Below are 26,401 nucleotides of genomic sequence, written 5' to 3'. Positions count from 1 at the left end.
TGTAAAAATAAGCCAAGATAGTTTTAAATATAACCAGAAGCTAAAAGGGGGAAAAGAAAAAAGGATGAGATAATCCCTGCCTCCTTAATTCTGGCTGTTAAGTAAAAACTGCTTCGACAGACTTGGCCTTGTTCAGTTTTGGCAAAGATCAACCCTGAGCACCAGTCGCACTCAGAGGGGATCAGTGTGACTATCACCTCTCAGACCTCGCCAGTCACCCGGCAATTCTGCTATCTCCTCCTCATCCCTAGCAGGCAAAAAGCACAGCTTATGTGGATCATATAGCTAGGGCTGTAGACTGGCACACACGTGGGTATAAGATTTCGTTTTAAACATAGCTCCAACTGGCAAAGGGGACTTGAAAATAATCACTGCCTTTAGTTTTGTCTGAAATAAATGACAAGTGTAAATTGGCCAATACCAGGCAGAGGTCACTGCCTAGGCTTGCATCCTGCTCTGGACGCCTTGCTCCAGTGGAACCACAGTGATTACCACAAGGAACAGCACGTCTTGGCTTTTCTGTCCTAACAGGAAGCTAATTCATGCCGGGTTAATCCCCCCATGGTCCATGAACTGGTGCCAGCCAGGATGAAGTTTGCACTAGTCTACCATGCAAGCACTTACGCTCCGTATGTCTGTGGCAAAAGCATGGGGCCACCTGGTGCCTTCCTGGTCTCCGGCTTCTCTGGAACCTTCCTCTGAGGAGGGTTGCTGATTGCCACTTTGATGACGTTCTCTTTGACAGTCATGCCGTCCATCTTCATCACAGCCTGCGACGCCTGGGATTCATTTTCATACTCCACATAGGCCAGGCCCTGGAAGAGGCAAGATTCAGAACCAAGTCAGATCCCACAGACCAGGGACGTAACCTCCTCTCACAGGGCAGGCACTGGGCTTCCTCCCTGAGACCAGCAGACCAGGCCACAGCAAATGACCAACCAACAGGTTACCTTCCCCACCACTGCATCCTCTGTCTACAGGCTTATTTCCCCACCCTACTCTCCTTCCCAACTGCTGCTACGCACTGTAACTTCAGATAACCCTTCCAAGTTCAGTACACCTTGTATGTGCTGCAGAAGTAGAAAGAAAGAAGGAAACAGACAGATGGACCAGTATAAATCCAGCAAATAAACCAAGAGGTGGATGGGACACAGGGCCAGCAGCCCAGGTGCCCAGGTGAGCCCTTGTGTTTCTGTGCCTTCACCCACTCCCTCATTTCATCCTCTTTTTCTCTCCATTAACCTGGATTAAGGGGAGGGAGAGTGGGCGGTGGGTAGACAGTAACAAAACCACTTACTACACAAAATGGGGCACAAAAGGACTTAGCAGGAGACTGAGCGTGCAAGAAGGAAGGACAGTAGAAGAGGCACTGCAATGGAGGGACTCAAGGGGCCTGGCTGGAGGCCCCAGGGAAAGAGAGGCCTGGGACAGAGGGAAGAGGCTACAGGAGGGTGCCCACCCCAAAGCCCATGTGCTGCTGGTCACAGGGCTTCCCCCAAGCCCCACAGCCAGGGGCCATAGTGTGGTGAATTCATGATCATCTATTTCCAACTGCTTTATTCTTTTTAGCACAATTAACTACAAACAAGTTAATCTGACTCCAAATGTAAGTAGAGCTAAGTGTGCAGATCTTTCTGTGAAATTAACTTTTGTTTCTCAGCAGACAAACTAGGAATCCATTCTAGAGGCTAAATCATCTTTGAACAGAGACAGACAGGAAGCTTGCCCAAGCCTTGAAGACAAGGCACGATCTGCTCTGACTCTGACCTTTGGTTTGCCAGCCCGGTTGGTGACCAGCCTGAGGTCCTTCACGGTGCCATGAGCCTTACAGATTTCTTCTAGTTCTTCTTTAGTACAGGAGAAAGGCAGGCCTGAGATGAACAGCTTGTGTTTCTCTAGGGAAGTGCTGTACCTGAACACCTATAGGAAGAAGGAAGACAGAGAAAAACCATGATTCGAGGCATGACCCAGCTCACCTGACTCCTCTGACACCAGCCTTGTCCCCAGGAGCAGCCCAGCCAGGCAGACTAGAGCCAAGCCATGCTCTGAAACTTGTTAACGGGGCCACTGGGGTGAGTCACTTAACCTCTCCAGGCCTCCATGTCTTCCTCTGTAAAACGGCAAGAATAAAAGTGGCCATTCACAGAGTCTGATGAGGAGTCAATGAGGTGACACACATAAAGCATTCAGCACAGTCCCTTGTCATGACTAAGCACCCAGCAAGAAGGAGCCATGCCATGAGTCAGACCTCAGTCAGCCGGCTCAGGACGGACCTTGGCTCACAAGGAAGTTTACATCCAAACACAGCATAAAACTTCCATGTCTACCCTAAATATCACTGCTGCAGGAAGAAAGTGCCTGTCTAAAGCAACCATAGAGGAAAGGTATTCTTTTTTTCATAAACCTACCTTAAAATCGGGGTTTTTGCTCTTATCCACACAGGGGGAAACAAACATTGGCCTCCCTTCTACACTTTTCCGGTCCATCTCCAGTGCCTGAAGGGCTGATTTCTCCTCTTTAAACTCCACGTAGCAGTAGCCTCGGAAATCCCCGCGATTGCTGAAGATGGGTCTGATCTGGACCACCTCCCCACAGGCCTCGAAGAGTGGCCTGAGCTTCACGTCCGGCTCCTGCATGCTGTAGGGCAGGTTGCTGACAAAGACGGTGATGCTGTCCTTGCTGCTGTCGTGCAGCACCTTAGGCATGTCTCTCTTCAGGGAGGCTGCCTTCTCCTTCTGCTTCGAAGGGGGTTCCACGTCTACAGTGGCACATTTCCCAGCGGGCCCTGCTGCTACTTCTACGTTTTGTGTTTCTCCAGCTTCAGGGATGCTGTTCTCGACCCTTCTGCGTTTGGAAGGCTGCTCTACAGGTTTTCAAAACAAAAGTAGCCATGGTTAACTGTTACTTCTCTTCGGGGAGCCTGAACAGAGGTGTGAAGTCCAAGCGCTGTGACAGCTGCCTGTGACACTCTCCCTCGCCAGACTCGGTGGGGCAAGCATCACCCCTGAGAAGTCTTTTGTGACCCACCTGACCTGTCCCACAACTTTCTGTGCCCCAGTTACACTCCGGTAAGTGGGCTCAATCAAGTGGAAGTAACAACATAAATCCCCACTGTCCACTCTTAAATTATACAAAAGGCCAATTATACAAAAGGCCAGTGGGTATCAAAGTTCAGAAGGCAAATTCCAGGGCCCCTCTCCTACAAAGCCCAGGTCAACAGGGGTGGGATAGGACAGGAGAATCTGCACTGGAAAAGCACCCTAGTGACTGATGCCCGTGCCCCAGGGAGCACATTAGGAAAAGCACTACAAAGGGGCTATGGTTTCTAAAACACTTTCAATAAGGTCTTGTGTCCTTAAGAGAGCTTAACCACAATCTTCTACTGCAGTCTGTCCTCACCACTGCCTCCACAGGGCCAGAACTGAAGTTCAACAGACATCAGCCTCCGGCAAACAGACCTCCCCATCAGTTCACCCACTGACTTTACAATGCAATGTAAGCCCTGCACACTGCTACTGTATTCAAGAGTGTCCCTGGGCTGGGTCCAGCTGACTGGCCCACCTACCACTGCAGACTCCTCAACCACTGCCCCATCCCTCTCCCATGCATCCGGGTTCAAACCCAATTATCTGCTGCTCACAGAGAATGCCAGGCTGTGCTGTGCCTTCAGGCTGTGCTAACATTGGCTCCCTTGTCTAGCTCAGCCCTTCCCTTCTTGCTGCCAGACAGTCACTCGGTCTTCCCCCTGGATGCCACATCTCTTCCCCACAGTCTTCCTAGTATGAAGCTGACCCACTAGTGCCTTCTTTGGCCTCCACCAGTATTAACAACTCCATCTCCCACAGTCCTGATCGCATGCCATGCCCTGATCAAACGACACTGCGGTCACACATCACATTTGCCTTACTCTGCTAAACTGTGAGGCCAGAGGAGCAATGAGCCACCCTCAGTCATTTAGGGCAGCCCAAACAAGGTGTGCAAGCAAGGTCAACTCAACGATGGATGACTCCATTCCCAGTTCTCTCTGGCTCACACATCTGTACTAAGAAAGTGTACAGAGAGTCCTTTCATGTCCAGAGACAATTCTTTTTTTTTTTTTTTTTTGAGGCAGTGTCTTGCTCTGTCTCCCAGGCTGGAGTGCAACAGCATGATCTCAGCTCATTGCAACCTCCACCTCCCAGACTCAAGTGATTCTCCTACCTCGGCCTCCCGAGTAGCTGGGAAAACAGGCGCCCACCACCACAGCCAGCTAATTTTTGTATTTTTAGTAGAGGCAGGTTTTCACCATGTTGGCCAGGTTGGTCTTGAACCCCTGACCTCAGGTGATCTGCCCACCTCAGCCTCCCAAAGTAGTGGGATTACAGGCGTGAGCTACCAGGCCCAGCCACCAGAGACAATTCTTTACCTTGACTGACTCTCTGAAATAAGTATGACCCAGAGCTGCCCGTCCCTGAAATTACAAGGGTGAAAGAAACACTGCTGGAAAATTCCACTAAGTCAGAACCATTAAAAGCAGGGCCAAGGCCAGGTGTAGTATCTCATGCCTGTAATACCAGCACTTTGGGAGGCCAAGGCGGGAGGATCACTTAAGGTCAAGAGTTCCAGACCAGCCTGGCTAACATGGTGAAACCCCATCTCTACTAAAATACAAAAATTAGCTGGGTGTGGTGGCGGGCGAACTGTAATCCCAGCTACTTGAGAGGCTGAGGGAGGAGAATCGCTTGAACCCAGGAGGCAGAGGTTGCAGTGAGCCAAGATCATGCAATTGCACTCCAGCCTCGACAGAGCGAGATCTTCTCCTGCACTCCGAGATCATGCAACTGCATTCCAGCCTCAACAGAGCGAGACTCCCTATCAAAAAGAAGAAAAAAAAAAAAAAGCAGGGCCAAGCTTGGCAGGTCTGTGCAGGGTAGGGGCTGCAGCAATGGTGCGGGATGCTAGAGCCTGAATGGAAGGAAGACGACGAGCAGACATGGGGCAGTGGCAGGGACCCAGCCTAGATCTGGAAGCCTGAGTGAAGGAGGCAAGGGTGTCCATGCAGAGCCGTGCCTGACCCCAGGTGTGGGAGACGAAACAGGGTGGGGATGGCACCCGTGAGAAGGGGAGGCAGGGACAGGAATTTGATTACATACCTACAGGGGCTGGGTGGAATAAGTGAGGACGCTGAGGATAAAGGCAGCCAAGTTTCTCAAGGTCAGAAAAGGGCGTGACATGGCTGGGCGCGGTGGCTCACACCTGTAATCCCAGCACTTTGGGAGTCCAAGGCGGGTGGATCACTTGAGGCGACAAGTTCAAGACCAGCCTGGCCAACATGGCAAAACCCCATCTCTACTAAAAATACAAAAAATTAGCCAGGTGTGATGGTGTGTGCCTGTAATCCCAGCTACTTGGGAGGCTGAGGCACAAGAATCACTTGAACCCAGAAGGCGGAGGTTGAAGTGAGCCAAGATCACCCCATTGCACTCCAGCCTGGGCAACAAAGCGAGACTCTGTCTCAAAAATAAATGAATAAATAAATTTTAAAAAGAGAGAGAAAGGCGTTGCAAGTATGAAAGGGAACCCTGTGGTGTTAGACTGGAACTGGAGGTACTGGTGTGAAATCATGATTTTCAGCATACACAAATAGTTACAGAAGTAAATACGGACATAAATATGTCTGTGTACACATGCACGCACATGCGCGTGCACACACACACACTCTCCCTACCCTCGACCACTCAGGCCTAGGAACAATACCCAATAGCAGTGAGCACAACCAGCACCTCCTAAATACCACTCATCACTCAAAGGAACCTTGGAGAAATGATGGATTCCAGGACTGAGTTATGGAAAGTACAAGATGACCCTTGGGTATTGTGTGCCAGAAGGTGAGGAAATGATCAAAGAACAAGGGGACAGGTCAAAGGGACACAGAAGCCTGTGTGATGGAACTCTTGCTAGCCAAACCTGGGATAAGTAGAGCATCAACATAAATAATTATCAAAAGGGTTGTCGCCAGCAGTGGAACAAAGCGAATCACAGTCCACCTGATGGGACTCAATGAGCAGGCCACAGGAGCGCTTGTGCACTATTCCTGCCCGAGATGCATGAGCAGAATCCAATCCCTAGAGAGCATCAGACACACCCAGGCTGAGGGACACAACACAGCAACTGGCCTGTCCCCTTCCAAGAGTGCAGGTCATCAGAGTAAAAAACAGCTGAGGAGTGCTCCAGACGGAAGGAGATCCAGGAGACAAGACAGCTAAACACAACAGTGCATCCTGAACCGGATCCTTTCACTACAAAGGACATTATCAGGACAAATGGGAGCCCATGGCTGGGGTCTGAGGATTAGATGGGAGTAGCGGTCACTGCTAACCCCGGCTCTGATGGCTGCATTCTAGTCATGGAGAAGAGGGCCCTTGTTTGTAAGACATACACCCTAACAGTGATCAGTGGGTGATGGGTATCAAGCTGGTAACGTATTCTCAAATGGTACAGGGAAGAAAGTTCTTCGTACTGTTTTCGCAACTTCTCTAACTTTGATACGTTTCAAAACACAATTTCTCAAGAGCTCCTTACCTTCTTCATCATCGCCCCACTCTTTCTCATCGTCCTCATCTGCTCCGCGCTTCTCTGGGCCTCTGGTCTTTTTCTTCTTTTTCAACGCTTTCTTCTCGGCCCGGGCTCTTTTCCGTTGTTCAGCCTTTTCTTCTTCTTGCTGCACGAGGGCTGCTTCCTTCTCTGCAGCCTAGAAAAGTGGGAAGATGATGCATCGCTGGATGTGGCAGTTACATTCACTGTACTGATTTGTCATGAAAGGGGAGAGGGAGTGGAAGTTCATTACTAAATGAAAAGCAGAGATCTGGAGAAAAATGTGGACAGGCTCACAGCTGTTCCACACCAGAGCTCATTCAGGTTCTTTGGAATTCTGGATCTGATGTCTCTGTTAATATTAGCAATTTCCTCACCCTAATCATTACTCATCAAAAGGAAGGGAAAAAAAATCCATAAAACTGGCTGGGGGCAGTGGCTCACACCTGTAATCCCAGCACTTTGGGAGGCCGAGGTGGGTGGATCACGAGGTCAGGAGATTGAGACCATCCTGGCTAACATGGTGAAACCCCGTCTCCACTAAAAAAATACAAAAAAAATCAGCCAGGTGTGGTGGCCGGAGCCTGTAGTCCCAGTTACTCAGGAGGCTGAGGCAGGAGAATGGCATGAACCCGGGAGGCGGAGCTTGCAGTGAGCCAAGATGTGCCACTGATCTCCAGCCTGGTGACAGAGCGAGACTCCGTATCAAAAAACAAAAAAAAAAATCCATAAAACTAAAGCCCCAAATAAGTTGGGGGTGTTCATGTTCCACTCACTAGGCTAAGTGAGGCTCTTCTTTATTCTTTTTCATCAATTCTACTAAATTTTAGAGTCAAAATTCCCTCACTACATGAAACAAGTACTTAATATTGGGGCTGAAGTTTTAGAACAATCTGAAAAGACAGGTTTAAGCATTGATCTAAATATTTTATAATTAATACTGAGTAAAAGACACTTAGGAAAATGTAAAATGTCTTGACAAGAAACATCCATACCAAACCGAGCCAAAATAGCTACCAGAGGTGCCAAAGACTTCAAACAAACATTGTCATTACCTTCATTCTCTGCTCATTGACACGAGCTAATCGGGTTTCAGTTTTCTGAACAGCTGTATCCCAATCTTCTAAAGAACCTTGAAAGAAAGAGAAGCAAAACTTTCACTCTTTAGGATTCTGAAGGATACAATCACATAAATTTTTCTTAATTTCTCTATACCTCCAGAAGAGATCTCTCCCATCAAATAATAAGAAAATGTAATCCATGTAGCACTGAAGTTCAGAATTCAAATAGTCCTTCTAAGTGGGTTTAAAATGTCCCTTCCCTTTCAGGAGAGACTTGAAAACCAGAATATGATCTATTAAGGGCTCTAGAAGGCAAAGAATATGAAAACGTTCTAATGCAAAAAGTACATTTATATTAAGACGGAAGAATTTTAAGAGCTACTCAAATGTTGAGGCATTTATTTCTTATTTTTTGGTGGTCTCTGATTCCCAGTTCTGAGGGGTCCATACCCAAAATCCAGACCAATACCCACAGATAAGTTCATATTATTTTTCTATCTGAAGGCTCTGAAATTTAACAAGGGATGCAAAGAACACACTGAGCCATTTGCCTCTCCAAGGTCCTCTGTTGGACAGACGTTGTACTAGAGCACAGTGGCTCTCAAAGGAGGGATCCTGCCCATCAAGAGACATTTGGCAATGTTAACAGACATTTCTGGTTGTCATGTTTGGTTGCAGTGAGGAAGTTGCTACTGGCATTTCAGGGCTAGAAGCCAGGGATGCTGCTAAACATCGAACACACAGTCCCCCCAACAAAGAATTAGAACTCTGTGCTACAGTGACATCACAGAGTCCTCCTGGTAGCTGCAGAATTTGAGAAGAGTTGCAGGAGGACTCATTTTCAGGACACTTGTGACAGTCTAATCATAGGGCACCACTTAAGGGGTGGCAGCGTAAACACAGTCTGTCGCCAGACTGTAACCAGATGCTCCTACTTGAGACCAAACAGCAAATGGGTTAGGCTCCAAGCCAGAAGAAAGCCGGGGGTCCCACCTTCTGTCCTCTCCATGGTGAGTAACACTTCACAGACGTGCTCTGGGTAGTCACTGGTGCACTGGACAGCCCGGTGCAGGGCCTTCCGGCAGTGCTGGGTGTCACCATGCGCTCTAAGGCAGAAAACAAAAAGTTGCTGCCACCAGGACACAAAGTGGAAGGCACTCAAAGGGAGAGGCCGTCTTCTCCCAGGTAGAAACTCACTCTTCAGTAATTCTAGCTTCTGAGAAGACCTTAGCTTTCAGATCTATCCACGATGCTTTCTCCTTCCACAGTCTCTACAGTCACCTACTAAGGATTTCCCTGAAGCACTCTCTCCCTCAGCCATGCAGGGGCTACTGGAAAACGTACCCGAGAACGTGATCTGCAACCACCATTCTGCCTTTACAGCATTCACATGTGCGGCACATGGCGGGGGAGTCCAACAGCTCTCTGTAACCTGATACAGTCCCCAGGGAAATTTTACTATGGAGTCCTACTGAGGGGAGAGTCATGAATCCAGGGAAGTGTCAAATTTCATACCCAGAGTCAAATCTTTTTTTTTTTTTTGAGACAGAGTCTCGCTCTTGTCACCCAGGTGGGAGTGCAATGGCACGATCTTGGCTCACTCCAATCTCTGCCTCCCAGGTTTGGGCAATTCTCCTGCTTCAGCCTCCCAAGTAGCTGGGATTACAGGTGCCCACCACTACACTCAGCTAATTTTTGTATTTTTAATAGAGACATGGTTTCACCAGGCTGGCCAGGCTGGTCGCCAACAGATCTTTTTTATACACTGCTAATCACAACAGCTACACAACAATTCTGTTAATCATAACTGTTATGAAATAGTGTATTCATATATGTTTTTAAAACATTTTAAATATACATAATTATATATACATATTATGATACTCAGAAAAAAGTTCAGAGCACTGGTTCTCAAAGTAGGATCCATGTACCCCTGAGGCTCTCCCAGAGCCTCTCAGGGGGCCTGCAAAGTCAAAACTCCTTTTATAAATAATAATACCAAGACATTACTGGACTTTTTCACTGTGTTGACATCTTCAAGACAGTGCACAAGTAATGGTGGCCCTTAGCACAAATCAAGGCAGCAGAAATCCTTTTAATGCACTGTGTGATGAAATACTAAGTACACTTAAAGCCCTTCTCATACTGAAGTACAACGGTTATTGCAAAAAAAAAAAAACATATTACCGTTTGAGTTGCAAGCTGATCAAGTCACTTTTTTCAAGGACACCATTTTTACTTGAAAGAAAACTTGAGTGACAAACCACGGTCAGTTACTCAGACCTGGGTATTTGGCAGACATTTTTGAAAATTTACAAAGTGAGGCTGCCACTCTGGGGAAAACCACTGACAGTATTTGTTGTATGTGATAGAATTCAAGCTTTCAAGTGAAAATCAGAATTTTGGAAAACTTGTATCTGCCACCACAAGTCTGACAGCTTCCTACTTAAAATACTTTTCTACTAAGATCAGTACAGATATGAACAAATACGATTTTTTAATACTATAGAAGAAAATACGTCAACATTTGAAAGAGCTGCATGATTTAGTGAATTGAGATTTTTCCAAATAATGTCGTAGAATTATGGCATCGTGTAAAAGATAAAATAGATAAATGGGTATTACTCTAACAGAATCTGTCAATATGGTTTTAGATTCCACATGCAACACTGAAGTTTTGCTATAATATGTATGAAAGAATACCCACAATTATCTGAAAATGCTTCTAAAATACCTTTCTTTTCTAACCTCTTATCACACTCTTCAATGAAAACAACAGATCACAACAGACAGAATCGGTAACAGACATGAGAATTTAGCTGTCTTCTACTAGGCCAGGCTAAATATATCTGCAAAAATAGAAAACAATGCCACTTTTCTCATTGTATTATTTTGGAGTCTAAAAAACAGTCACTGTTCAAAAAAGTTATTAATGTTAAATAATTTGTTATATTTAAATGAATGAAAATGTTTTTTACATTTCTCAATTTATAAATTATAAATATCAATAGATACAACTCACATACATAAAAGTGTTTTGGGATCCTCCAATTTTAAGAGTGGAAAACGGATCCTGAGACCAAAAAAATTGTGAACTGCTGATCTAGGGGAATATTCAACAAGCTTTAACAGTGGTTTTCTCTGGGGTGGGATTATAAGAAACTGTCACTTTTTTTTTTTTTTGAGACAGAGTCTCGCTCTGTCACCCAGGCTGGAGTGCAGTGGCCGGATCTCAGCTCACTGCAAGCTCCGCCTCCCGGGTTCACGCCATTCTCCTGCCTCAGCCTCCCGAGTAGCTGGGACTACAGGCGCCCGCCACCTCGCCCAGCTAGTTTTTTTTGTATTTTTTAGTAGAGACGGGGTTTCACCGTGTTAGCCAGGATGGTCTCGATCTCCTGACCTCATGATCCGCCCGTCTCGGCCTCCCAAAGTGCTGGGATTACAGGCTTGTGCCACCGCGCCCGGCCAAGAAACTGTCACTTTTAGCCAGATACGGTGGCTCACGCCTGTAATTCCTACACTTTGGGAGGCCGAGGTGGGAGGATCACTTGAGGTCAGCATGACCAACATCGTGAAACTGTCTCTTCTAAAAAAAAAAAAATACAAAAATTAGCCAGGTGTGGTGGTGCACACCTGTAATCCTAGCTACTCAAGAGGCTGAGGCAGAAGAACAGCTTAAACCCAGGAGGCGAGGTTGCAGCTGAGACTGAGCCACTGCACTTCAGCCTGGGTGAGAGTGTGACTCCCCACCTGCCCCCAAAAAAGAAAAGAAACGGCCGCTTTCTATCACATATTTTTGGAAACATTCTGACTAATATGGGCACACAGTGTTTTTTAAATAGGGAAAAAACATTGAAAAAAACCCCCAGCAATGTAGCAATGTTATGCAATGAACAATGTTCAAGACAGACTGAAAAGTTGGTCACATTCTTTATGTTTTCCCCATGTTACAAATATTGTTAGGCATAACTTATTTCATTCAAACAGTTTTAAAGGCTTGTAACACATGTATGCTTTAATTGCATTTTCATTACAAAAAAATTTAAACATAGAAAAGTCTGAAAGAATGGGTCATGGTTATGACTGGGTCAGTAATTTGAGTTTTTTTTCTCTTCGCTTTTTAGTATTTTCTACTTTTCTATAAAAGCAAATATAAAAAATAAATAGCTCCAAAAGATCAAATAAAATATCATGCCCAAAAATCAAAACAAAAACAAATTAAAAGAAATGCACAGCTATAAGAGTTCCAGGCACAAAATACGATAAAAATTAAAAATGCACCCACTACTGAAAGAGACAGAATGAAAGAAGGCAGCCCAGTTCTAAGGAGCTAGTCCAAGCTGGTAGGAGTCAGCCAGGAGTGAAGACGGGTGCACAGCTGACAAGCACTGCCTCCCTCCCCACCCCGAGATCAGTTACCTTTCCAGGTTGTAATACTCTAGCCACATGTTGGCGTACTTGGCGTTTCCTCTGGTCATGATGCTATCCCAGAGTTCCCGAGCTTTCTGCATGTTATTGCACAGTCGAGCCTAAAGTGCATCAGCAGGCTGTTAGGACACCTGAACCCTATGATGTCAACACCCATCATACAACATACTTCCAACAGACACACATAAAAAGCACCCCACAACTATTACTGTTACAGATGTCCCTGGGAATTCCCCAGGCCTCCCTCCAGTGGTAAACGGCCCAGCCCAAACACTTGAGCCTTTCTGCAGCCACAAGCTAATCTGCCTATGTTTCCTGAGAACTGAGAGAGACAGCACGCGGTACTTACGCGACAGTACTGGATAGTCATTTGTTTTTTATTTTTATCAAGCTTAACTACAAGTGTTTGAGAGACAATATTTTTTTTTTAAAAAAGGCTGCTCTAGTATTAAATGCACACTCTGCTACTAATGCTTACAAACTGTGACTTGGGCAACCTGTAATTCTCAGTTTTCTCATCTTTAAAATGGTTAAGAAATAAGTATCCCATATAGAAACTACCTGACAAATGTTAGTTTCTTCTATCTGACGCTCCCTCAGAGGAGAAAACATGATTAGAATTATTACAATCCTAGCTGCTGATCAAGGCAGGTTCCGTGTCTTACTGACCTTGGAGCCCCTGACCCAGTAATGACATTCAAATGATCATATCCTCTAATTACTTGCCAAATAATCTGTCTTCTACATTATATAGAAGCCTTACTAGCACAGGAATTCTTATTCCCACAGCACCTAGTACAGTGCTAACAAACAGTACACGCTCACTGTGCTCTCACAAATGAAGCAAAGAGGCAGAGACGGAAGTAAACGAGTGAATACCTAGCATTTAAACATTTACTGCACAACTTGTAGCTGGGAGCTAGTATTTTCACCAACATTATTTACAAATATGTGTCAAGCTAGGTAAATAACATGAATCCTTGTAGAGCCTAGACCATTACTTAGGTAAATAACACAAATCCTTATAGAGCTTAGCCCATTATTTGGGATTCTGACTCAATTTTAATTAAAGTTTAATAGGATGCTATTCAACAATGGTGGGTGAAAGTGGTAGATTTGTCGAAAACATTTACCTCAATCCTAGCCCAGTTCTGCATAATCACGCAGCTTGGATCACCACTTTCATTGAAACCTTCAAACACAGAATTAGTAAAATTAGAAAGGAACTTGGAGACAAATAGCCTCTAGCTGGAAAGGTACATCAACCAGGAAATAGTACAGACCAGGAAATACAACTGGGCAAAACCACAGGCTGGGGCATACTTACGCTCTTCCACCTCCTGCTTCAGATACTCCAAGGCACGAGTAAAGGCGGCCCTCAACTCCTCCAGCTCTTTACTGGAGTCTAGTGGAAAGTACAAAAAAAGGCTTTAGGAAACCACATAGCCTGGCTTTGTTTGTTTTGTTTTTTATCCTATGCTGAAACTGCCCAGAGACCCATTATGTACCTGGCATCATGCAAGGGACACAGAAATAAAATTGCCAATTCCTGCCCTCATCACATAGTCAGGGAGAAAGAAATTAGAACACAGTAGAGTATGGACAGCATGGTGAAAAAGGTGAACACAGAGTGCTGTGTGGGGGGAGTCTCCCCCAGCTGGGGTGACACAGGCAAACAGAAGAATGGCTAAAGGCTACCTGTATGAGGTGACAGCTGACATGAGTGTGCAAGTACAAGTTAGGGGTTTTCTGGCTGTTTTGGGGGGGGACATGAAGGGGCAGAGGATCCCACAGAGGTACAAACATTTTTCTAAAACACAGCAGTCTTATTTCAAGAAGTATTTAGGATAAATAAAAAGACCAGAAAAGAGAAATGAGAGCTAAGACTAAAGAGGCTGGCAGAGGCCAGTATAAACCATTACTCTCTTGCTTTACAATCCACAGCATGACTTGTTAAGATAGAAATCACTAGGATTTCTGGGGGAAAAAGTCACCAATGCCTAGTCTACATCATTTGCCCAATCACAATGTTATCTGGGGAACTGGGACATCTCGCCAAAAGTTGTGTTAAGAACATGTTCAGCTCTGAAGTGAAAAACATGCGCTTAAATACCTTGTTTGAAATCAACCCTTCTCCTCAGGTAATCAAGGTATGCCTGCCAAATCTCCACATAATCAGTGGCCTGGATGAAGCCAGCATTCAAAGCTTTCTCGAAGGTTACTGGAGTTGGAGAAAAAGTCAGGATTTGTTACCAATTCAAATGGAAGCTAATATAAAGTTACTACATTCTACTGACTATAAAACACTACATGACTTTAAAGACTAATAGATGCAACAGGATGAAATGAGCTAGACAGGAATGTTGAAGAGAGAAGGTGCTACAGCACTCTACAGACTGTGTTCTAGAAAAAACTTCTTTCACAAGACGTCCTGCAAGAAGAGTTCCAGGTCAAGGAAGTTTGGAGAAAAGACTACAACTTCTTAGAAAATGCAATGAATATTAGCATCTTAAAAAGCTCAAAGAAGCCACAAATATAACCAGTTCATCTCTCAGAGCCCTTTTTGTCACTACACTCCATATCCCAAAGAAAACCCCAGGCAACACTGATGTAATGACTTTGTCACCGCTCTCTGTTTCTCACTTGGGACAAATAGCTTAGAAGTTCTCCCACAAAAACATCCGCACCAGAAATTACTTGATGATCAACTCCATGTCTCTCCATGGCCAAGAGGTACCGACTCCATAAGGCAACTGTCCAGGGGCAGTTTCTAACAGCGCGGTTATGTACAGATAAAACCAAATCCTTTACTTTCAGTTGCCGATCCTATGATAAAGAATTCCAGAATCAGGAAATTAAACTTTATTAAGAATTCACCATCAACAAGACATTGCCAGCACAACCAAGTGATGAAAGAAATATGCTTATAAACGTCTCTTGTGACCGGGTTTCCTCAAAAAAAAAAAAAAAAAAAAATCACTAGGGGGAGTGGAGGAAAAGGACAGAAGCAACTTATAGGTTAAAAGAGCCTTAAGAGACGTCAGCCAACCCTACTGGATAGACCTCATTTGGATCCTTTTATACATATACACTGAAATATTTTATATACACATATTGAAATATTTACCAATGAAATATCATTTCTGGATTTGCTTCAAAGTAACACATAAGGGGCAAGTAGGTGAGACTACAGATCAAAGTAAACTAAAGCTATAATTGTTAATAATTATTGAAGCTGGGTGAGGGGTACAGGAAGTTTCATTTTACTTATCTGTCTACTTTTATATGTTTACATTTTTTCCATAATACAAAGTTAAAAGAAAAATATCAATTTGTTTTAAGTCCTCAACACAGACTATATGCTAATTTTACTTACAGTTAGTGACCATTTTAAAATAACCTGAAACACTAAAACTTCCTAAACGAGTTGGCAAAGAGGAGAAAAAGTGGATGGAGGAAAAGCAAGAGCAGGGCCATATGCAACAAACTCCTGGCACTCTAAGTAGATTATAAATTGGCAAAAATAAAATGAAATTAGAACAGTGATCTTACTAGGTACTGACTGTAACGGATCCATAAGTCTGGGACAAGGCAGTTCTCGACCAGGGCGCGCTCAAAGATCAACTGAATGCGAGCAGGATCGCCAATTTTCATCTCAAAATCGATATATGCTTGATATTCTGACAGCCTTGGTGCCTCTGCCTGCAACTGGAGTACAGGAAAATTGTATTAAAGTTGAATTGAGTTACTGGCAGGAAGCACAACACATCTGCAAATAAAATAAATTTTGGCAAAACTGGCTACAGTAACTACGAATCGCCAAATCCTCACTCTCAGAACCACTCCACTATGGCCTCCACAACTTCTTGAGCAGAACAAGAGTCTTCTCATCTGGTCCAAAGTGCCAGTTCATGGCAGTCATAACAAAGGCTCCATAAACCCTTTTCTAAATCCATTCCTAGACCACAGGGAATTTAAGTGGCCCATCAATCGTGAACTGAGTGAAAGAGCAACACAACACCTTTGCCAGTGACCACTGTTAACCACCCTTCCAAACCAGAAGTCATGTTCTTGGGCTACTGAGTCGAGTTAATACAACCAAACTGGAAAATTGTGGTGCCTGATGCTATTCAAGTTTCTTATTCCAAATATCAGTTCCTGGAAGAATGTAGGTAAATGCAGAAAATGGAGGCAGCTGTGCTGAATGTTTAATGATCCAAAGACATACGATCAAATTCTTTTTAGAAAAAAATCTTATTCGACATGTTTTCTCTTCAGGCATATTTTGCTGATGGCCATGACATAATTGAATGATTGGAGTTTTGAGAACAACAGGTACATGCAAATCATTTACACATGAAAAAGAAAGGAAGTAGTAGTGCAGAAGAGTAAGAAAACACACAGGCTCCGTACTCAGAAAGGGGATGTTTCACAGCCTCCATTTCTAGTAACGAGAAAGAATTAGTTACCCAGACACACTGTACCATTCAAAACAACTAAAACTGGCCAGGCGCGGTGGCTCAAGCCTGTAATCCCAGCACTTTGGGAGGCCGAGACGGGCGGATTACGAGGCCAGGAGATCGAGACCATCCTGGCTAACACAGTGAAACCCCGTCTCTACTAAAAAAATACAAAAAACTAGCCGGGCGAGGTGGCGGGCGCCTGTAGTCCCAGCTACTCGGGAGGCTGAGGCAGGAGAATGACGTAAACCCAGGAGGCGGAGCTTGCAGTGAGCTGAGATCCGGCCACTGTACTCCAGCCCCGGCGACAGAGTGAGACTCCGTCTCAAAAAAAAAAAAAAAACAACTAAAACTACTAAATTAAATATAATATCTTCTTAAAATTCATCAACAAACTGGCAAAGAAACAAGAAATTCTAAGGACTAAGGACAAAATCTAAATGAGGGTGGCAAGCTAAGTAAATGTTAACCTTTTGCTGGCTTGACATACATTAAGAATTTGATCTTCACAATTCTATTGTTGGCAAAGAAAGATAGAAAAAACAGTCAAAAAGCCCAAAAAACCTCAAGCCAGTCCACACATGGACCTACTGCAATGAAATTAGAGGACAGTAAACCAAATCAATGAGATCTTAAAAGCAGTCAGAGAAAAAACAGTGACGACCTCTGAAGAAGCAAGATTTATACAAACCGCTGACTTCTGAACAGCAACAACAGACATCAGAAGACAGAAAGATACAATCAATTGCTGAGAACACACTGTCTGTCCAGAACTCTTTTGTTGTTGTTGTTGGTCTAGAATTCTATAGCCTAAGAAAATAATTTTCAAGAAGGGAAGTAAAGACCTTTCTGAACAGAGAAAATCTGTTACCAGCAAATCGCCCTCGCAGGGGACTCTAAAGGTCACGTGTTGAAGACACTGGACAAATTTATAATATTATTATAAAGCTTTACAGAAAGACAAGATGTAAGTAGCAGAAACCTATACTATGTTCATAGATTGGAACATGTAAATTATTCCCAAATTCCCCAAACTGATCTCCAGGTTCAATGCAATTCCAATTAAAAAAAAAAAAAAAGATTTTAAAAATATAACTACAAAAGCTGATTCTAAATCAGATGGAAGCATTGAAGGCTAAAAAAAAAAAAAGCCAAGATACTCTTGAAGAGGAACAAGGTGGATGGGACTCACCCTATCCAAGAGCAAAACATTATAACTCTCATCATTACAACAGTGTAACGTAAGCCAGTGGGACAGAATAGAAAATCCAGGAGAAAGACCCACACATACATGGACAGCTAATCTATGACAGATGTGGCACTGCACATCAGTGAGGGGAGGAAGGAATAATCAAACTCAGTACTAGAACAACTGGTTCTCCATATGGAAAAATGAAACCAGACCCAGTCTCATACCACTTAAAAATCAATTCCAGGTGGATGAGGCCCTAAATATGAAACAGAAAACTATAAAATTGTTATAAGAAATTAGAGTTAACTAGGGAATATTTTTCAAATAAGCACAACAAAAGCACAACCAAAAGGTAAAGAATTTTAATCTAATTGGATTTATCACTAAGAACTGTTCATCAAAAAACACCATTAAAAAAAAAAAAATGAAAAGGCCGTCACGGTGGCTCCCGCCTATAATCCCAGCACTTTGGGAGGCCGAGGCAGGTGGATCACCTGAGGTCAGGAGTATGAGACCAGCCTGGCCAACATGGCGAAACCCCATCTCTACTAAAAACACAAAAATTAGCCGGGCGTGGTGACGAGGGCCTATAATCCCAGCTACTAAGGAGGCTGAGGCAGGAGAATCGCTTGAAACGGGGCGGGGGTGGGGCGGGGGAGTTGCAGTGAGCCGAGATCACGCCACTTCACTCCAGCCTGGGTGAAAAAGCGAAAACTGTCGGTGGTGGGTGGGGTGGGGAGGTGAAAAGACAAACAACAAACTGGGGAGAAAATCTGCAACACATACAGCCTAAAATAAGACTTAAGACTCAGCACTCCCACAAATCAATTAGAAAAAAGATACATCAAAAGGGAAATGGGTCAAAGACTTTTTTTTTTTTTTTTTTTTGAGACAGAGGCTCGCACTGTTGCTCAGGCTAGAGTGCAGTGGTGTGATCTCGGCTCACAGCAACATCCACCTCCCAGCTTCAAGCGATTCCCCTGCCTCAGCCTCCCAAATAGCTGGGATTACAGGCACCAGCCACCATGCCCAGCTAATTTTTTGTATTTTTAGTAGAGACGGGGTTTCACTATGTTGGCCAGGCTGGTCTCAAACTCCTGACCTCGTGATTCACCTGCCTCGGGCTCCCAAAGTCCTAGGATTACAGGCGTGAGCCACTGCGCCCGGCCCAAACACATTTTTTTAAAGAAACAGGGTTTTGCTTTGTCACTCAGGCAAGAATGCAGTGGCATGATTACAGCTCACTGCAGCCTTGACCTCCTGGGCTTCACCTCTGGAGTAGCTGGGACTACAGATACACAGACACGTGCCACCAAGCCCAACTAATTTTTTTTTTTCTTCTGTAGAGACAGGGTCATGCTACGTTGCCCAGGCTGATCTCAAATTCCTGGGCTCCAGCAATCCTCCCGCCTTCGCCTCCCAAAGTGCTGGGATTATAGGCATAAGCCACTGTGCCCAGCCTGAAGACTTTAACACGCACAAAAACTTGAATGGCCAATCCACGTGAAAAGATGCTCAACTTCATTAGTAACCAGGGAAATACAAATTAAAACTACAATTTCAAATTCATCAAATTAAGTAGAATTTAAGTATGTCCAATATCCAAGACTGGCACAAGCAACAAGAACTCTCAGATAATGCTCACAGCAGTGCAAACTGATAACCTGGAAAACACTTTAACAACACACTATGATCCAGCAAAGTCATTCCTAAGTATTCTAGAGAAACTCTTTTTCATGTGTACAAGGAGACACACACAAGAATATTCAGAGTCGCACTGCTCCTCCTCCTAGCAAAAAATTGGAAATTACCCAACTATCCAGCAACATAGATAAATACATTGCAGTATACAGACAACTTTACAGCAGTGAAAACAAATGCACTGGAACTATACTTAGCAACATGAGTAAAACCCAAAAGCATGTTCAATGAAAATAAAATATACAGCATGATTCCAATATATAAAAGTTCAAAAGCAAGCAAAATTAAATATATTAATTAAGGATACTTTCATAGCTTGTAAAACTATAAAGAAAAGCAAGGGAATGATTATCACAAAAGTCAGGAAAGTGATTACCTCTCGGGAGAGGGAGGAGGAGGCAATCGGAGAGGGGCACATAGGAGACTTCTAAGGTACTGGCAATGTTCTATTTCTTAACCTGGGTGGTAGGTACATGGATGTTCACTTTATTATTAGTATGTAAACTGCATGTATACATTTATACACTCTATATATTTCACAATAAAACATTGTAAAGATACTGTTTAACTTGCAACTATCCATCAGGGAAAGGTTTGCAGAGAGACGTTTACTAAAGCCAACACTTACCAGTGCTTCTTCATAGGGTTTATATTTCTCCAGCTGCTGTAGTGCTTTGTTATAGTTCTGAATTACCGACTCTGGTACTGGGTCTTCTGACCATTCTTCATACTCTGCAAATGTGGCCTCCATATCTATTGAAAGATGGATTCAGCCCCGTGGGTGTTGCCATTGGGCTTTATCAACCCAAACACAGATTAAGCCATGAGACTCAGGTGCCACTAGCCCCTCCCACATCTGTGGCCATGGCAGCTCTTACTGATCAAATTTTGATTTCTGCTGAGCCCAAACCTGTCTGTAGAATCTGTCTCAAAACAATGTCCCAGGCAACCCTCCCAGCTAATTAATCGGTCAATGACACTAGTAGCAACAATTTAACAACACTTACCCAGTGTTGCCTATGTTCTAACACTTCACATCCATTAACTCATTCAGTCAGCTCCACTCTACAAAGTAGTCTATTGTGATCCTCATTTTGCAGTTGAGGAAACTGAAGCAGAGGGTTCAGCTGCTTGTCTACAGTTAATGGTAGAGCAAGGCTGTGAACCCAGGCAGTCCGGCTCAAGTTCACACTCTAATCACTATGCTAGGCTGTTTCACGCTGGTAGGTGAAGTGAAATCTGCAAGCCAGCTCAGCTCTAGCCTTTGCTGCATGACACTCAATCATTTGATTAGACAACTACTTTATAACGTGTTAAATCCAATAAACCATGAAGAGAAATAACACCTGGGCTCCAGTAAAGTTGCCCAGAGGTTCTGAGTATGTACAACACATGCCCGTGTCTAGGGAACAAACACAACAGCCATGCCAAACTCTTCCCATACTCAGAAAAATCCTCCCAGCACACACACACTCACAGCTCCAAAGACTCAAAAGGCTTAGATTGCCAAAATGTATTTACCAAATAAGGAAACTCTTTACCAACCCCCAAGAAACTCACTTATGAGTACTTCCAATCAACTGCACTTCTGAACCAAATCCCTCCCACAGAGGAATGATCTAAACCCACGCAAAATTCCTGCTGTTACGGAAGAGGTTACTTATGAAGAGAAAATGATTATAATGGAACTCTTGTTCAATGACGTTTCCCCCAAAAATACCGGTGTCATTCACTATTCCTTTCAGAGACCCTATCTCTGCCTTTCCAGCTAGGTCTCAAAGAAGAAAAGAGCTCTCACCTAGGAGTCAGGGAGTCTGGCTTCCAGTCCTGCTTCTGACCCTCACAACCCTCTTAAGCACTAACATTCAAGATGTTTTTACCTAGGACCTCATCCCGAGAGACAATATCCAAGGACAGTAAGAACACAAGCTTTACCTGCCTCACAGGATGGTGGGAAAGGTCTAACTACATGTCATTCCCCCAAAGTATTTTAAAAACCACAGAGGGCTGGCTATTGACATGTCAGTTTCTCTTACCATAGAGTGGGATCGCCAACTGTCGCCGGAAAAGACTGTGGACTTTCTCAAGCTGTGAATCAAAGGTTTGTTCCCGGTCAAAAGGGGAAAGGAAGCCAGCTACGGGCTAAAGAAGCAAATTAGTAGTAAATAACAAACTGTGGTTCTTTCTTTGTTTTTTCTTTTGAGAAGGGTTCTCACTGTCACCCTGGCTGGAGTGCGGTGGTGTGATCACAGCTCACTACAGCCTCATGCTCCAGGCTCATGCAATCCTCCCACCTCAGAGTCCTGAGTAGCTAGGATCATAGGCATATGCCATCACGCCCAGCTAATGTTTTATGTTTTGTAGAGATGGGGTCTCACTATATTGCCCAGGCTGGTCTTGCACTCCTGAACTCAAGAGATCATCTGGCCTCAGCCTCCCAAACTGCTGGGATTACAAGCATGAGCCACCGTACTTGGCCAACTCTGGTTCTTTCTACTTCAAAAAATATCTCAACAAATTTTCAGTTCAAGCTAAAAAAATGTATACAACCTCTTCCATACATATTGAACCAAATGCTACAAGGGGTATAAAAAAGGTTATCTATCACCCAACCACTAAGGGATTGGCAAAGACCATTTTGTTAACTATATGAACTGCAAGATTCATCCTGGACATGTGTTTCAAAATAATCCTTCCAAGGAGACTTACAAAGACAGCCCCAGCCTGTTCAGAGACAACCACAGGTACTCACCCGAGCAGCTTCCACGATTGCACTTTCAAACTCTCGGTAAGCCTCCCAAAGGGCGAGTCCTTTGGTCATATGCAAACCAACAGACGAGAGAGCCCTTTCAAACACGGAGCGAACTTTCTCAAGGCCACCTTTCTGACCAATCCCACCAACTGAGTACTGGCCATACTCTAGCCAAATGTTAGGACCTAAAAATAAGAAGTGTTCAATTAGTTTGGGATATAAAATACCCAAATATCAAAACTGATGCAAAACAAAAGAAATGTGCCTACCAAAAAAGTTCTCAGACAGCAGCACTAAATGACAGTGAAGGCCTAACAGCAGAGATGACCATAAAGGACCAAAAAACATTACAGTCTGGGGAAGACCACAGATCCTCAGAAAAAGATAACTGGTGCTATTAACAATGGCTGTGAGAGAGAAAGAAGTGGGTAACAGGATCATCAGAAATCATGGGAACACCATGCACTGCTAAAATTATCAGTGGTTCTAAAAGAAGACTCATGGGCCACAGAGCAGAGGTACAGATATAGTTTTTAAAAATACATTTGGCCAGGTGCAGTGGCTCACGCCTATAATCCCGGCATTTTGGGAGACTGAGGCGGGAAGATCACAAGGTCAGGAGTTCGAGACCAGCCTGGCCAATATGGTGAAACCCCGTCTCTACTAAAAATACAAAAATTAGTCGGGCGTTGTGGCAGGCACCTGTAGTCCCAGCTACTTGGGAGGCTGAGGCAGGAAAATCGCTTGAACTCAGGTGAGGGGGAGGTTGCAGCGAGCCGAGATCACACCACTGCCCTCCAGCCTGAGAGCGAGACTCTCAAAAAAGAAAAAAAAGAAAACACACACACACACACACACACATACTATACTTGTATATTCATAAAACACCTCTTATTTTCATTATACAGATTATAAACCAAAAAATTGTGAATTCTTTTTGGCTTGCAAAGATACACAAAAAATTCTCTATCTCAGAACAGTCTATATGGTAAGCAGCAATGCTTCTCACAAGAGGGACTGCTCCCAGTGGGAAATCAACAAGGAAGAGGATATGAAATCTGAAAGGGGAAATTGTTTGTTTGATTTTTGAGACAGAGTCTCATTCTGTCACCCAGGCTAGAGTGCAGAGGCATGATCTCGGCTCACTGCACCCTCCGCCTCCTGGGTTCAAGTGATTCTCCTGCCTCAGCCTCCCGAGTAGCTGGGACAACAGGTGTGTGCCACCACGCCTGGCTAGTTTTTTGTATTTTTAGTAGAGATGGGGTTTCACTGTGTTAGCCAGGATGGTCTCAAACTCCTGAACTTGAGATCCACCTGCCTCAGCCTCCCGAAGTTCTGGGATTACAGGCGTGAGCCACCACCCCCAGTCTGAAAGGGGAAATTTTTAGAATGCCTTTTTTTTTTTTTTTTCTGAGACAGAGTCTCACTTTGTCACCCAGGCTGGAGTACAGTGGCACAATCTTGGTCCACTGCAACCTCCGCCTCCTGGGTTCAAGCAATTTTCATGCCTCAGCCACCTGAGTAGCTGGGATTACAGGCCTACATGCCACCACACCCAGCTAATTGTATTTTTAGTGGAGATGGGGTTTCCCCATGCTGGGCAGGCTGATTTCAAACTCCTGGGCTCAAGTGAGCTGCCTGCCTTGATCTCCCAAATTGCTGGGATTACAGGCATAAGCTACCAAGCCTGACCTTAAAATGCTTTCTTCTGAGACAGAATCTCACTCTGTTGCCCAGGCTGGAGTGTAGTAGCACAACCTCAGCTCACTGCAACCTCCACCTCCTCAGTTCAAGCAATTCTCCTGCCTCAGCCTCCTGAGTAGCTGAGATTACAAGCACGTGCCACCATGCCTGGCTAATTCTTGTATTTTTAGCAGAGACGGGGTTTTGCCATGTTGGCCAGGCTGGTCTTGAGCTCCCAATGTCAAGTGACCACCAGCCTCGGTCTCCCAAAGTTCTGGGATTACAGGTGTGAGCCACCACGCCCAGCCTTAAAACGCTTTTTAATAGCATTTTGTCCACAGCATTGTCTGATGTGGTCCCCAGTTCACATACAGAAAATATTTAAGACACTTATACTATATACAGGGGACAGTAAAGAGACTTAAAGGGAGGTGAGTCTTCTATACTCCACTTGCACCGGTAAGATGTCAATACCAGCAGGCAAGGGAGGTCTCTGTGGGGACAGAACGATTCTGTATCTGGACTGCAGCAGTGGTTAGATGAATCTACACATGTAATAAAATGTCTTTTTTTCCCATTGTTCCAAGGTCAATTTCCTGGTTTTGATTTTGTACTACAGAAACAAGATATTGGAGGAAACTGGGTAAAGTGAGTACACAAGACTTCTCTGTACTATTTCTGCAACTTCCTATGACTCTATAATTACTTCAAAATAAAAAGGTTTTCTTTTAATGTTTTCATCTTTTTTTTTTAAAAGCATCTTGTCCAAAACCTCTAAAACCCTATTCAATGTATAAAAGATCACCAGGAAATGCCATGTAAGCTCTGTCAGTACATCCTGAGTGTGAGTGTACTCATTCCCTTACTGCAAGCGCTTCTTCCACTTTTATTTTAAAACTACACTTCCTCAATTAAAGAACAAAGACAATGACAAGACGATTGAACTTAAATCTTGCTAATTGTTAGACTAAAGTTCCCTTTTCTGGGTAGCAGCATCTCATAATACAGTCCTCAACAGCAGACTGATCTACATGACATTTTCAGATACCCTAAAAAAGTCCACGGGAACTTACAAATGTAATCCTTCACAGCTTTCTCAAAGAGGTCATACACATGCTCTCTGTCCAGGCCGTCCTGGGCCATGCTGATCTCGTCGTGCAGCCACTCCAGCCAGAGCTCTACGAGACAAGAGTACTTCCCGCATTAATACCAAAGGGGAGGCTGAGAGCAGGGACTTTACCAAGAAACATCAGCACGCAAATGTTTCACCCATCTTACACAACTTGGCATTGTTCCAGAAATTCACTTCTTAAAACCTGAACTAAGCACATAGGAGGTTTTATGTTCCAAATAAGATCAAATCACTAAAATCATAACATCCTCTACTTGTTAGGCATTTCATATTTGGCAAAGCACTTTTCTCATTCAGTCTTTATCATAATCCTGTAAGGTTGGTGATAGTAACACTAAAAATAATGACATCTATTTAAGGATTACAACATGCCAGGCATGTGTTAAGTGTTATAGGTAGAATAGCTCATCCTATTCTGTCATACATTACAAGGCAGAAACTACTGTTGCCATCATTTAACTGCTAGAAAAACTGAGTCTCAGAATGTTTACATAATCTGCTTAAGGTCACACAGATAGTAAACGATGTAGTCAGGAATGAATCTAGGTCATCTGACTCTAGCATTTACACTCAGCAGTTATGCTTTGCAGAAGGGAAAAGGGGCAGAGTGGGATCTAAGACCAAAGTGTCCTAAGCACTGCCCAAAAGATCACTTATGAATATTCATGAAGACTAAAGAGTTGTTCAGTGCAATTATGTTTCTAATACGCAAATAAGTAGAAATAACCTAAATGCCCAACTATTCTGGAACAATTAATGTATGAAACATTTACATAAAAAGCTGTCTGTAAAAGTTTAAATATATTTACAATTTTCTGGTTTCAAGAGAATGGATTAAATACATAAATACTGAAATGGGAAATAGAAATGGGATTCAAGTTTAATCACATTACAAATGTTTACCATAACGTTATAATTAAAAAATCAGAATTCAAAATCTGTGTTATATGATCATAACTACATTTTGCAAAAAACTACAAGATAATAAACTAAAAATAGCTAACTCTGATGGGTTTTCTTCTTTCTACTACACTGTATGTTCCAGGTTTTCTACAAGGAGCATGTCCCACTTTCAACATTGAAACAAATATACAAGCCTTGTTTCTGTTTCTAAAAGCAGCCTGACTGCTGAAGCTTACCTTCAGTCAAGGGAAAGATCTCACTCATCTTCTGGCGGGCCATCCTCACCTTGGTAAGCTCCCCTTCCAGCCGGAGCAGCCTGATCAAGTCCACGTGGCAGTTATAGTCATAGACGTTGATAGACAACTAACAGGAAAAGAAACAAGTTGAAATTTAAAATGCCATCATCAAGTAACTTAGCTTTTGTCACTACTGGTAACTACACACATACCTGCCACAAACAAAATAAATGTGCTATCTGAGAAAACCACTGAAACAGCAACCCAGCGTGTACCCACA

General features: G+C 43.8%; 1 protein-coding gene and 1 long non-coding RNA gene across 4 annotated transcripts in view; one reads left to right on the top strand and one right to left on the bottom strand.

The window, feature by feature from the left end:
- The window catches only part of LOC105468315 (spliceosome associated factor 3, U4/U6 recycling protein), a 38,586-nt gene that overhangs the window by 3,579 nt on the left and 8,606 nt on the right, over positions 1-26,401 (bottom strand). For 2 of the 3 annotated variants that reach the window (XR_011608866.1, XM_011718394.3), the window contains exons 2-18: positions 26,122-26,248; positions 24,924-25,028; positions 22,168-22,352; positions 21,452-21,557; positions 20,044-20,168; positions 15,615-15,770; positions 14,750-14,888; positions 14,176-14,283; positions 13,390-13,467; positions 13,196-13,254; positions 12,054-12,163; positions 8,628-8,740; positions 7,629-7,705; positions 6,562-6,730; positions 2,409-2,863; positions 1,768-1,920; positions 625-815 (exon numbers count right to left, since the gene is read on the bottom strand). Coding sequence is in view for 2 of the 3 variants with exons in the window: in XM_011718394.3 (XP_011716696.2) it covers positions 625-815; positions 1,768-1,920; positions 2,409-2,863; positions 6,562-6,730; positions 7,629-7,705; positions 8,628-8,740; positions 12,054-12,163; positions 13,196-13,254; positions 13,390-13,467; positions 14,176-14,283; positions 14,750-14,888; positions 15,615-15,770; positions 20,044-20,168; positions 21,452-21,557; positions 22,168-22,352; positions 24,924-25,028; positions 26,122-26,248 (2,456 nt within the window). In the remaining variant the exon portion in view is untranslated. The remainder of the gene's footprint in view (positions 1-624; positions 816-1,767; positions 1,921-2,408; positions 2,864-6,561; positions 6,731-7,628; positions 7,706-8,627; positions 8,741-12,053; positions 12,164-13,195; positions 13,255-13,389; positions 13,468-14,175; positions 14,284-14,749; positions 14,889-15,614; positions 15,771-20,043; positions 20,169-21,451; positions 21,558-22,167; positions 22,353-24,923; positions 25,029-26,121; positions 26,249-26,401) is intronic. The other variant, XM_011718395.3, reaches the window with a different exon arrangement.
- Positions 8,507-26,166, top strand: LOC139356658 (uncharacterized). Its single transcript, XR_011608867.1, has 3 exons — positions 8,507-8,644; positions 24,438-24,498; positions 26,028-26,166. It is a non-coding gene; the product is annotated as an uncharacterized lncRNA (long non-coding RNA).

The sequence above is a fragment of the Macaca nemestrina genome, chromosome 10 (assembly GCF_043159975.1).
Source record: "Macaca nemestrina isolate mMacNem1 chromosome 10, mMacNem.hap1, whole genome shotgun sequence".
Classification (NCBI taxonomy): Eukaryota; Metazoa; Chordata; class Mammalia; order Primates; family Cercopithecidae; genus Macaca; species Macaca nemestrina.
This window is presented reverse-complemented; position numbering and strand designations above follow the sequence as displayed.